This window comes from Botrytis porri (assembly GCF_014898465.1).
Source record: "Botrytis porri strain MUCL 3234 chromosome Unknown BPOR_004, whole genome shotgun sequence".
Classification (NCBI taxonomy): domain Eukaryota; kingdom Fungi; phylum Ascomycota; class Leotiomycetes; order Helotiales; family Sclerotiniaceae; genus Botrytis; species Botrytis porri.
The window spans coordinates 1631718-1643855 of NW_024066078.1; the positions used below are offsets into that span (position 1 = coordinate 1631718).

Here is a 12138-nt window from a genome sequence, read left to right on the forward strand (position 1 = left end):
AAGAAGAAAAAGGGTTAAAGGGTTATGGGTGTGTACATCAGAAGTAGGTAGGTATCCGACCGGCTCTCTATTTGTTCCTTTCCTTGAACGGTAATCGGAATGATCTGATTTGATTTGACTTGATTTCCTACAACCCTACCAATACAGAAAGAGAATCAACAGAAACATCGAGGAGATGATAAAGATTTGATGATAATCAATCTCTGCATTGACCAACAATCTAGAGCTCTCACAAGTTTCCCCATATTCCAAACGAGTGAGCATGAGAATCGGACAATCAGGAACATGGAACATGGAAGACTTGGTCATCTATTTCTTACCACCTCATCCTCGAAGAGAATAGATGGGAAAAAGGAGACGAGGAGACAGGGAGGAGACGAGGAAAATAATAAGGTATGATCGGGTAGGAATGGAAGACCAGCATTTATTGTAGAGCTTTGAATGCTAGATAGATAGGTAGGTAGGTAGGTAGGTAGGTAGGTAGGTAGGTTAGCTATATGCTATTTCATTCATTCATGTTTGTTCTCAGAGACCCCAGATACTTAACTCGCGAATATAATATACCCAGATTGAACAGCCTATGAGAGACGTTACCAGAGATTCATCATTAGGTATCGATTATAATAACCCAGGATTTATTTTATATATTTCACCTCACTTGCATCCATTTCCACAGCTAGTGCATCTACATCTACAAATACGCCATCCGCCTGCCAATTCCCATCCCATCCCGCATTTTCCAATATGAAATTGCTACTTTGTCTTGTCCAGGTAATCACTTTGCCAGACTAAGCTTATTATTTCTGTTTGTTTCCCCTGACGATGAACAGCAGCTCACCTCTGAATTTGTATTTATTGATCTTATTGTGATTTTTTTCTTACGAGGGGGTGGGGTGCTCACTTCTGCTTACCCTACCTATCTATCTACCAGACCTAGTAGATCTTCCTCCATATTTGTTTTCACATCTGTCTCTCCCCTAGTAGCAGACTTGGTGCGTGTGTGTGTTCAAAGAAATCCCGCTATCTGCATGCTGCACGAACTAAATTAGCTTCAGTGTATCTTATCGAGTATAAACCAATAGAAGTTCTTATAGATCCTTCCTTCTCCACATAATCTTCCTAGAATCCCCCAAAGTAATCACCTAGAAACTCCCCTCCCCCTCCCCCCAAATTTCGATGATTGAATAGACCGACCACCTACCTCCAACCTCTGTTTCCCATACATCACATCACCTCACCTTGTCTTCCTCACCTTCCTCACCTTCCTCACCTTACCTTCACTCACTACCAACAAAAGTCACGAGGAAGAAAAGACAGAGAAAAAAAGAGACAATTCCAATCCTCCAGCCATTTCTTCATTCCAGTTTCAAACAAGACGACTTTCGACGCCAACCTCCTCCATACTTCTTGTAATTTCATCGAGTCGCACATAATTCTTACCCATCAATTCTTCGTGTCCATCCATTCTTTGATTGTGAAAGTCGAAAAAGGCTACCCGCCAACTTTCTCTATCAATCCATCGCAATATTATCTCATCATTCTTACATAGTACCTTACCTACTTTATACAGTACTTCGATGCCAACCTTTACAATCAAATCATCCACAATTGGAAACTATCGTCTGATTCAAATCTCAAGATACATCTTCTCGAATTAATATAAACGTTGTTCCAAAGTCCATTCTAATACACGCGCGCGAAAGGATAGACAGATTTCCTTGGGATAGTGGAAACCTACCTAAACTTCCTCGTTCGGTCGGCACATCGCACGGTCATCATTCATCGTCAGGTACCGCATATTTGACAAGTCAACTCGTACGAATCTTATTCCAATAGAAAGAAAGATTTCCAACACTTAAATCATTACAATTACGATATTTGTACAAAGAGCAACGAGATCACACAAACAAGGTCCTTCCAAGGTTCTTACCACACTTCTCACTCTTATCATCATCTATTGCGCAAAAACTTATCAAGCCGCAATACTACACACACTCACACCTCACACCTCACACTTTACTTTCATCCCACACTTCACTCACATACACACAACCAAGAGTTCCAACCAACCCATTTGCGCGACTGCTTCCTTATCGTGACGATTACCACTCCACTCTAATCTTATTTCGATAATCAACCTTCTCACCCGCATCCGCCCCCTACCACTTTCTTACCCGAACACCACATAACCTTCGAGCGCGTCAACCAGCACTACGGTCGCAAGAGTATCCAAGCCTTTTGTGATCTTCCCACACGTTCAAAACATATCATTCTGCAGAGAAAGAGCTGAAACAACAATCCAATAATTATCAGATTTCGTTTTCGGCCCATCTTCTTTATTTGCGACACCTCGAGTTTCTAAGCAATTACAACGCTCGACATTTCAATCACAAAACCACAACTTAACACGATTTCATCACCAGAGAATGCCATGAACGCCCAGGTGTTTGTCCCACAAGGCCAGGCCTTTCGTCAATCCAATAACAACCAACAAACATATCAATCCTTATCGATGACTACAATGAATGCCTTTGCATTAGATACTTCGTCGCAACATACTCCACAATCGAATGGTGGCGCATCATTTACATCGGGACCGTGTTCCGTTTTAATTCGACGTTTACCATTGAATACCACTGAAGATGCGCTACGATCAATGGTAGTATGGTCTAAGGAGTTTACTGAAGCTGAAGTATTGTCTCCAGAGAAATCTGATGATGCAGGATTCCGAGCTGCTATTCTCCACTTCATGTCCCATGCGGGCGCACTCGAGGCTAAAAACATGCTTGATGGAAAACCAAACATTGCAAACGATGCGAACATGGTGGTGGAAATATTTTATGGAAGTCCCACTACCACTCGTCGATATACTGTCGATACAAACACAAACGCTGGACCATCTAGCTCCACTTCCTCCACGGCTTCTTCAGCGGGTCCGACCCCTCGACAATCTTCAAGATTCAACAATTCCTTCACATCTACACAAAGAGTTTCACCTACGAACAACAGTGGAAACTATGCAAACAATGAATTGCCAAATCCCGAGTCGAGTGCTCGCTATCAAAATTTGTTCTCTCCGCAATCTCCTATTGGAAATCATCTCAATGACCGCCCCCGCATTACAGGCAAATCATTGATTAATAATGATTCAGGTGAAGATGACGAGACAGGCGAACTTCTCAAAGATCCAGTGGCTTATGCTGAAAATGGAGCCGCATCTATTCAAACTCGACGCCCGACTAACCCTTCCATTCCCATCACCGCTCGTATGGCAAGCTTATCTTTGGCGACGAACAATGCTGGAGGTCCAGCTTCTATGTCGTCTTACGCATCCCAGCAGACCATGCCAAACATGACAAATGCGAGCACCATGTCACCGGTATCACAACCGCCTCAACACTACCAACTTGGAAGTCAGCACTATCACCGCCATAATTTCCCACCAGTCAATCCTGCCGACCAAAATCCTCCATGCAATACTTTGTACGTTGGTAATCTTCCAATCGATACTTCAGAAGATGAGCTTAAAGCCCTGTTCTCGAAGCAGCGTGGATACAAGCGCCTTTGTTTCCGGACCAAGCAGAATGGTCCAATGTGTTTTGTGGAATTCGAGGACACTTCTTTTGCGACGAAAGCTCTCCATGAATTATACGGCCATCCTTTGCACAACAGCATCAAGGGTGGGATTCGTCTGAGCTTTTCGAAGAATCCTCTTGGTGTTCGATCTGGACCAGGAATGGTATCGCCAGGTCCTGCAAATGTATCAGGCGGCATGCATGGTATGAACGGCGTTATGATGGGCGGCTTGGGGGGATCTTTCAGCACTGCGAATGGACGTCCTCCAGGTCTTTCCGCACCACCTGGTTTGGGACCAGGTAGAATGGGTTATGCTGGTGCGATGAGTTCTGGCGTTATGGGTGGTAATCAATATGCTTCTAATACTTCATTCGGGGGACCAAACAATTGGAATGGTCAAGATTTCACGTCAGCCATGGCTGCTGGTGGCCCAACACCAATTATGAACGGTTCTAATGGCGGGTTCCCCCCTGCCTATATGATGGGACGATAGACGATGGGAATCAATGCATGTGCCGAGAGTTACAGGTATAACAATGTAGTTGGTCATTTGTGGGAGTTTTGTTTGCTGCGATTAATTATTTGCACCTATCAAGTATGGTAGAGTGATGTCTTCGATTTTATCTTGTACTAGGGTTCATCAACTAGGAGTCCAACGGTGCTGCATCAGGTTGCATTTTACATTTTTGTAGCGGGGTGTTCACGATCATAAGATTCCCCATCGCGTTGTTGCAATTGTGGGAGTTGCAGCAGAAGCTGGCAAGGGGAGGGACGCATTTGGCATGGTATTTCTTTTTTTTTAACGGACTTTCTTTATGATCCCTTGTGTTTTTGCAGTCATTTTTCGCATTTGGCGTACTTTTGCGATTTCAAGGGCGCAAGCTGGCTGGCCTGCGAGAGTTGGTACTTATTAGCTCATGATTTGAGTACAATTACCATCAGTCTGGGTAAACGGATGGATTTCATGCATAGCAAGTAAAAGAGGGGATGGAAAAGGCGTCGGAACATTTCGTCAATTCATCTGGGCATCTACATGAAAAGAACTTACCATGTAATGGATGGCACATCAAAATTCAAGGCTATTTGTTTAGCTTGGCATATTCTCACAGTAATGGGCGTTCTGGCATTCGGGGAGAGGATTTCATTGTTGCTTCTTTAGAGTCCGGTTCACAACAAATTTGATCTTGAAAATGGCATCGGGAATAACGCCAAAGATTTCTACGAGCAATCCTTACATTTTTGTCATTGTATGGTTAGCTTTTGAATTAGCATATTTTATTATTAGTTTAAACATTTTTGGGGCTTCCCTGTGTGAAACAAGTATTTATTTAATGAAAATATAAGACGAGACGAGGGTACCGAATTATTAACCAAATTATCTTGGGGGTGAGCTCAGTAGCTACAGGGTCCTAAAGTTTACGGTCGGCTTTAATTTATACCTCATGTACCTCGGACTGAAGCCAAGAACGATTGCAGGGTGCCTACATTTGATTTTGTTCATGTGATACGAATGGAATAATGGAACCTACCGGCGCTAACCACATTCTCGCTTAAATTTTTCCTGTGCTCAAGCTCTTGTTCAATTCAAATTTAATTTTTTTTTCCAACAGACAACAAGAATACACAAAGACACAATTGTCCTCCACCACAAACCGTGGTAGGAGGACTCTTCCATCAATGGTAAGCTTCTTCAACTTTCACTCTCCCTCTGCAATCATTCTATGATGAACATCGTGTCGCCCCTATCTTACCAATGAGCTTATGCTCCCGTGGTGATTAACCTGTCTTAACCAAACGGACTTTCTGAAAATTATTGCACAACTCTTCTTGTATTTGAGACTTCGTCATGAATACCGGATGCTAATTAATTTGCAGATTAGGAAGTTGACTTATACACTTACGCCATCAATTGACGGGTGCGCCAACATCGGTTTGTTTTTGCTACCAACGTTTTCACGACCCCACCATACGATGATATATCAATTGTACGTTATACCCTATCTTACTCAATAACGGGTTCAACCAAAGTACAGTGATGAACAAAACATGTACTATCAAATACAGATCAACAATGACGAATAAACTGGTTCGATTACCTGATGGTACTTTGGTTGAACTCTTCTTCATTACCAATTGACACAGGTCCTTGAATATTATACTAATATTGGGATTCACAGAACTTCTAGCACAAATTTCCACTTCAACTTTCGACATACTAATCAGGTAAATAGAAAACTTTCTCTTGTTCTGATTGAAATGGATAATCATCCATTTGTCGATGATGCAAAAAACATTCCATGCTAAATCCGATAGACTTGTGTCTAATGCGGAAGACAACGTAGACTTTTCATCTTTCACCTGAGGCACTTTTGCAATCAGCATACTTTATGTGGTTTTATCTGCAACTCATATGCTAATATGTTGAATAGAGAACTAGCTTTCAAATTTTCCGTCGTCCCTTTTGTCGTTACCGATGGCACGAAAACAAATGAATGTTTGGAGTAGGGAGTTGGAGGTTGGAGGGTGAACATGGCGCATGGAGTACCAGTTTCTCAGGATGGCTGGCAGATGCAATGCTTTGTAGTTTAAGCCTTCAGGCATAAGACACCATAATTTAATTTTCTGTCCAAAATTTTGTTTTCTTCGAACCTGGCAAGCAAATGTGAAAGTGTCATACCAATCATTATTGTTTCAATGACTCTGGAATCGATGTCCTGCAAAGGTCTGCCAACAGGATCTCGGGTGCAATGCTAGCTTGAAGTTCTTGATTTATAGTGGTACATCATTGCTTTAGTTTCCTGACCTCAAGCCTGGACTTGAATGAATTGACTTATGCTAGCCATGTAGACGGTGCAATGCAAGTCATTCGAGGCATTCTATACATTTATTCAGCAACCTTGGATACGTCATTCTACATCCATTTCCTCATTACATCCAGGCTTTGACTGATTGAACCTCTTCTAGCAAAGGAGGCAGCAAAGACCAGCGTTGTATTTGTCATTACCTAAGTAGTGAAGTAGTTTTCTGGGAGGAATGTTGGTTGGCTTGCTCTCTTGCTTGCTTGCTTGCTCGCTCTCTTACTCTATCACTTCACGCAATTATGTCTTTCTTTCTTTAGTAGTAAATGTGGAGATGTACAGCTACAGCCTACAGTCAAGCGTCGCAAATACGTCTGATACCATGTAATTTGGATTTTGTGGGGTATCTTTTGAGTCTATTTTGAATAGGTGCAATAATAGGTTGTCTATGTGTGAGTTTGACGCAAAGAGAAGGAGTGGTGCTTAATCGAGTGTGAGGAAATTGCTGGGGAGATTGGGGTTGAGGTTGTGGTGATGTGGTGATGGATATTTGATATCTGATTTAGACCTGAAGAAGAAGAAAAAGTCTTTCTTGTTTTTTTGGGGGGGGGGGGGGGGGGGGTTTCTCTTGGAATCTATAGATTTAGATGTAAGCTCTTGATGCTTTGCTTTGAGGCTTTGCTCTATTACCTTTTGTTCGGGTTTAGATGTTGCTTGGTACTTCTTGGGATATACTAATATGTTTAATGTATTTAATATGTATTCTTTAATGGGAATAAGGATAATCCGTATCTGGAGGAGTATGTAGATGCTGGCTTGCTTTGATTGATGTTGTCTTTGGTGTGCAGAGGGACGGCGAGGAGGGTTTGGGGTTTGGAGATGGGGAGGGGATGAGGATGGAGATGGGGATGGAGATGAGATGAGGATGGAGATGGGGATGGGATGAGGATGAGGATGAGGATGGGAACAGAGATCAGAATAATATAGTTTATTAGAGGTTTACCTCCTTAATATTCTTACTCTTCGTAAGGATCATAGTATAGTATATATAGAAAAAAGTTGACTTACTTAACTGAAACCGATTCAAGCGTTTTGATTGATTTAAAATCGATATACTTTTTATAATGATTTTAAATAGATATTTTTTAATAAAAGCTGTTAAGAAATAACTTGAATCATATTATTGAAGTTTGTTTTAATTTAGAAAAAATAGAAAAAAGTAGTAATTATATAGAATGAACTAAAAGTTTTTAAATTATATATTTTTTATAATATGAATTTTAATATTAAGGTTTATATAGAGAACTAAAGATTTATTCTATTAATAACTTGAGAATTTATATAATTAATTTTCGTATTATTAATAAGAGATTTTATTATTCTTATTAAAGTTATTTAGTATTTTAAAATAGTATTTTATATTTTCTTAATCATATAGTATATTAATATAAATTATCTCTTTGATATTAATTTGAAGCGATATAAACTAATATTAATATTTGTTTTTATTATTAGATTTACTATTTATTATACTAAGAGTCTTAAAATAGTCGTAGATTAAGTTATAAATTATACGATTTAAATAGAATTATATAATAGAAAACATATAGAGGAAGAACTATCAGATTGAATTAAGTATAATACGTATTTTCTTTAAAAGCTATATATAATGAAGTTGATTATACATATTAATCGTTTTGATTACCTAATACGGCTAATGCCCTTAGTGTGCTTTCTATGGTGGTTGTAGTTGGAGAATTTTGGAGTGAAGTTGTCTTAGAGGTTCGATGAGCTTTTTAGAAAGGAGGGATCTATTACAAAGTAATGAATAATTAGAAGAATATTTTTCAAGGAAAGCTTAAGTGTTAACCATGTTATATCACCTTCGTAGCTCACACTGCTTGACAACTCCTGAACCCTTCTATCGTGAATTATTTTGACAGGAACGAGGAACCGGAACGGGAATTCGGCAACATGTATGTACCCGGCTTTCTCCGTTCACTAAACTGGAAAAAGACATCCATAGATAGAGTCTGATAGACATTCGTTCCAACACTATTTAATCAGTATCGACTGGTAGATGAGAGAGTTCTACTAGTCAGATCAACACCACTGGCCAACGTAAATATATAAACAGATATTGAAGATTGTATGGTAACATCTATTATTAGAGGCTAAACTTAGATGTTCTGTATTTTTGTGGCTATATATACTTCGTACATCGTTTAATTTAGGCATTTCGACACTTCTAAAATATTTCGAACCATTTTAGGTTGAATTTTTACGGACTTTCAGCAAACTTTTTTCTTCCAAAGTCCGATTGATAGTACGAAATGATCAAATTTTTAATTCCCTCAATGTCTTACTTTTCCATTTGCAATCTCAAATCAATACTCCACTCGCTTATGTACTAGGTAGGTACTCCGAACTGAGTGAATTTCTTCTCAAATAGGAAATGTTACTGATCTGGAGAGAAGGACATAAAGTATGCGTTGTCAGTGTGTTGGCCTTGTGACAGAAAAAATGTGTGCCTGATTATTACCTGCACTACTAAATGACTTGTTCATTAACCTTATAGTGACTCTTTCTTTTTAGTCATCTCTACATTCTTCTATCCTCGACGGAGTATCTCTACTTGCATCGTTATCTCTATTTTTACTTCACTTCCATCACCATCACCATCGCCACCACCATCGCCATCGCCATCGCCATCGCTATCACCATCGCCACCACCATCGCCAACACTATCACTATCACCCATCATCACCCATCATCACCGTCGCACATCACCCATCACCCATCATCACCGTCGCACATCACCATCACCAACACCATCGCCATCACTATCACTATCACCATCACCCTCACCATTACCCATCATCACCGTCGCACATCACCATCACCATCACCATCGCCACCACCATCACCAACACTATCGCCACCACCATCGCCAACACTATCACTATCACCCATCGTCACCCATCATCACCGTCGCACATCACCATCACCAACACCATCGCCACCACCACCACCATCGCCATCACTATCACTATCACCATCACCCATCACCATCGCACAACGCCATCATACAGCACTGACATTCTATCCCCATCCCTCGACCCCTCCGTCTCTATCTCTATCGCACAATATCCATTACAAATCAAACTTTCTCGTATAGTGTATTGTATACAAAAGTTGTATTTTTCAGCACCTGTTGCTTAGAACAGCCCTTTTAGTGGTAGTCTTTTCAGCAGCACTTGTTGCTTAGAACAGCCCTTTTAGTGGTAGTCTTTTCAACAGCACTTGTTGCTTAGAACAGCCCTTCTAGTGGTAGTCTTTTCAATACCTATTGCTTAGAACCGCCCTTTTAGTGGTAGTCTTTTCAGCAGCACTTGTTGCTTAGAACAGCCCTTCTAGTGGTAGTCTTTTCAATACCTATTGTTTAGAACAGCCCTTTTAGTGGTAGTCTTTTCAGCAGCACTTGTTGCTTAGAACAGCCCTTCTAGTGGTAGTCTTTTCAATACCTGTTGCTTAGAACAGCCCTTTTAGTGGTAGTCTTTTCAGCAGCACTTGTTGCTTAGAACAGCCCTTCTAGTGGTAGTCTTTTCAATACCTATTGCTTAGAACAGCCCTTTTAGTGGTAGTCTTTTCAGCAGCACTTGTTGCTTAGAACAGCCCTTCTAGTGGTAGTCTTTTCAATACCTGTTGTTTAGAACAGCCCTTTTAGTGGTAGTCTTTTCAGCAGCACTTGTTGCTTAGAACAGCCCTTCTAGTGGTAGTCTTTTCAACGCCTGTTGTTTACAACTCCAACTCCAACACAACTTATATCAGGTTTTGTGAACCACTTCTATCCTTCATTTTATTCAAGAGTCAAGGCTGCTCTATAGCCTGGGCGGGTTGGGAATCACACCTAAAGTGTGGGCTAATATTGTTTTTTATTATGTTTATCGCTAAATATAGTCATAGGAGCAAATTATGTCGAATTCAACCGAGATTTTGATTGAGAAACTCGAACTTAAGCTTATCCTTCGCGAAAGAGTGTTTATAAAATGGGAAGATGAATCGGGTACACCTCGTACACTAGGTTCTCGTTTGAGGTGTAATGGGCAGAATCTCAACTTTTTTATAGCCATATACTATGATAAAGAAGGGCATCTTCATATTCACTTTTCTCTTGAAGTGTCTATTATGCTTGGAAGCAATAAGCAGAAAACAGAGATCTTATTGGTTGTTCAACTTCCTCCTCATACCAACTTCTCGGATACTACTAAGCCTCGTTTGATATCAAGTATCGGAAATTTATCTCACCTCGATGCTTCCGCCATTCATGATGCCGAAATCAGCGATTCAATGCATGTTATTGGTCTACAATTCGATCTAATTGCAAAGGGGTTTATTATTACAAAGAGGAAGAATACTAGAACTATTAAACCTCGAAATCATATCTCAAAAGAATTGATCTATGGGTTTGAATCTCTATCTGATACGAAAACCTTCACTGTATATATCAAGCCAAATGATTATGCATTGGTGGGTCTGGAAGAAGTTCGTAATCGCTTAAGCAATACTCCTATCAACATACACAAAACCAATATGAAGGAAATATACATTGAACAAACGCCTGAATTGGTGGAATGGAGTAGACTTGGTCCAATATCACTACTACCACCAGACACTAAGAACCCTCATCTGCTCACGGAAGTGCAGGCTCCCCGGTCACTATCAACCTTCGAACAGGAAACATCATCGGTCAATATTATCGGAGCAACAACTGTAGAAACACTACCTCAAATTCTACCTCGTCATAACTCGACAATGGTGCATGCCAATGTCTCTCATGACTGTGAGGAACTGCTGGATATTCCAGTGAATTTGGATGACGTCGAAAACGATCCGAGATATATCGAAATCAACTTCGATGTGGATTCGGACGAGGAACAGCTCGCTAAAGCACAGCTTGCTAACTTAGACTCTTGGGGATCAAATCAGCAATTTGATTATAATTCCAAGATATCGCAAGCTCTCAACTTGAGATTGTTGAAATGGATACAAACAACAATGCGAATAAACTCGAATGTTTACGAACACAAGCATTTAACTACCAAGTTGTCAATTCTTGGTAATTGTGTTCGTAAATCAGATACTAGTTTATTTAATGCTACTCTGTTTTGGTGCTCTGCAATGTTTTTCTACGACCCGCTTGATTCGGACCCCGATAACACTCTTGGATTATGGAAGGAAACAAATTCGTGGTTTATTTCAGATATAGCAAACCTGATTCGATGGGCTAATGGAATCCATCATGATATCGAAATAAACGTGGTGTTATTGAAGCATTTTATAAGGCTAGGGGATGTTGCTCGTGTTACTGCTCTGGATAGTAGATGTAACAAAGACAAGTATTATGATCAGAAAGGAGTCTGTACTACTTGTGTGTTAACAGAGTTTAATAATCTGGGCAATAGTAATAGCAAAGAGAATAACAAATCTGTTTGTCGAAAACGGAAAGGCTTAGGAGCTCATAGCACTGCTGCTTCTAAGCTAATCAAAATGTAATTTATTCAATACCAGTCAGTGTGTGCTCTTTCTATCTTCTTATCTTCTCATCTTAATGCACCACAACTTTATCAGCTCACTTCATCCTTCAACGAATTCTCCTCTATTTCTTGTTACTCATCCATAACTCCAATTTGTTTACACTCTGGGGTCTTTCAATTTCCGGTTGTGCCCCTTCGACCTCCACCTTAGTTTTATCTGAGGCTTT

The 12138-nt window shown here is 40.2% G+C and overlaps 4 protein-coding genes across 4 annotated transcripts; all 4 read left to right on the top strand.

The window, feature by feature from the left end:
- Window positions 1-2431: 2431 nt before the first annotated feature.
- EAF01_003426 (uncharacterized protein) lies at window positions 2432-4069 on the top strand (the record flags this gene model as incomplete). The annotated part of the gene is made up of 1 exon (XM_038911680.1): window positions 2432-4069. The coding sequence occupies one exon, from the start codon at window positions 2432-2434 to the stop codon at window positions 4067-4069; it is 1638 nt and encodes a 545-aa protein (XP_038772915.1).
- Window positions 4070-5253: 1184 nt separating this feature from the next.
- Window positions 5254-6068, top strand: EAF01_003427 (uncharacterized protein; the record flags this gene model as incomplete). Its single annotated transcript, XM_038911681.1, has 4 exons — window positions 5254-5256; window positions 5452-5561; window positions 5754-5799; window positions 6006-6068. 4 exons carry the CDS (start codon window positions 5254-5256, stop codon window positions 6066-6068), a joined length of 222 nt encoding a protein of 73 aa, XP_038772916.1.
- Window positions 6069-8861: 2793 nt separating this feature from the next.
- Window positions 8862-9552, top strand: EAF01_003428 (uncharacterized protein; the record flags this gene model as incomplete). The annotated part of the gene is made up of 2 exons (XM_038911682.1): window positions 8862-8872; window positions 8970-9552. The coding sequence occupies 2 exons, from the start codon at window positions 8862-8864 to the stop codon at window positions 9550-9552; spliced, it is 594 nt and encodes a 197-aa protein (XP_038772917.1).
- Window positions 9553-10349: 797 nt separating this feature from the next.
- On the top strand, window positions 10350-11930 carry EAF01_003429 (uncharacterized protein; the record flags this gene model as incomplete). The annotated part of the gene is made up of 1 exon (XM_038911683.1): window positions 10350-11930. The coding sequence occupies one exon, from the start codon at window positions 10350-10352 to the stop codon at window positions 11928-11930; it is 1581 nt and encodes a 526-aa protein (XP_038772918.1).
- Between the last annotated feature and the right edge of the window lie 208 nt (window positions 11931-12138).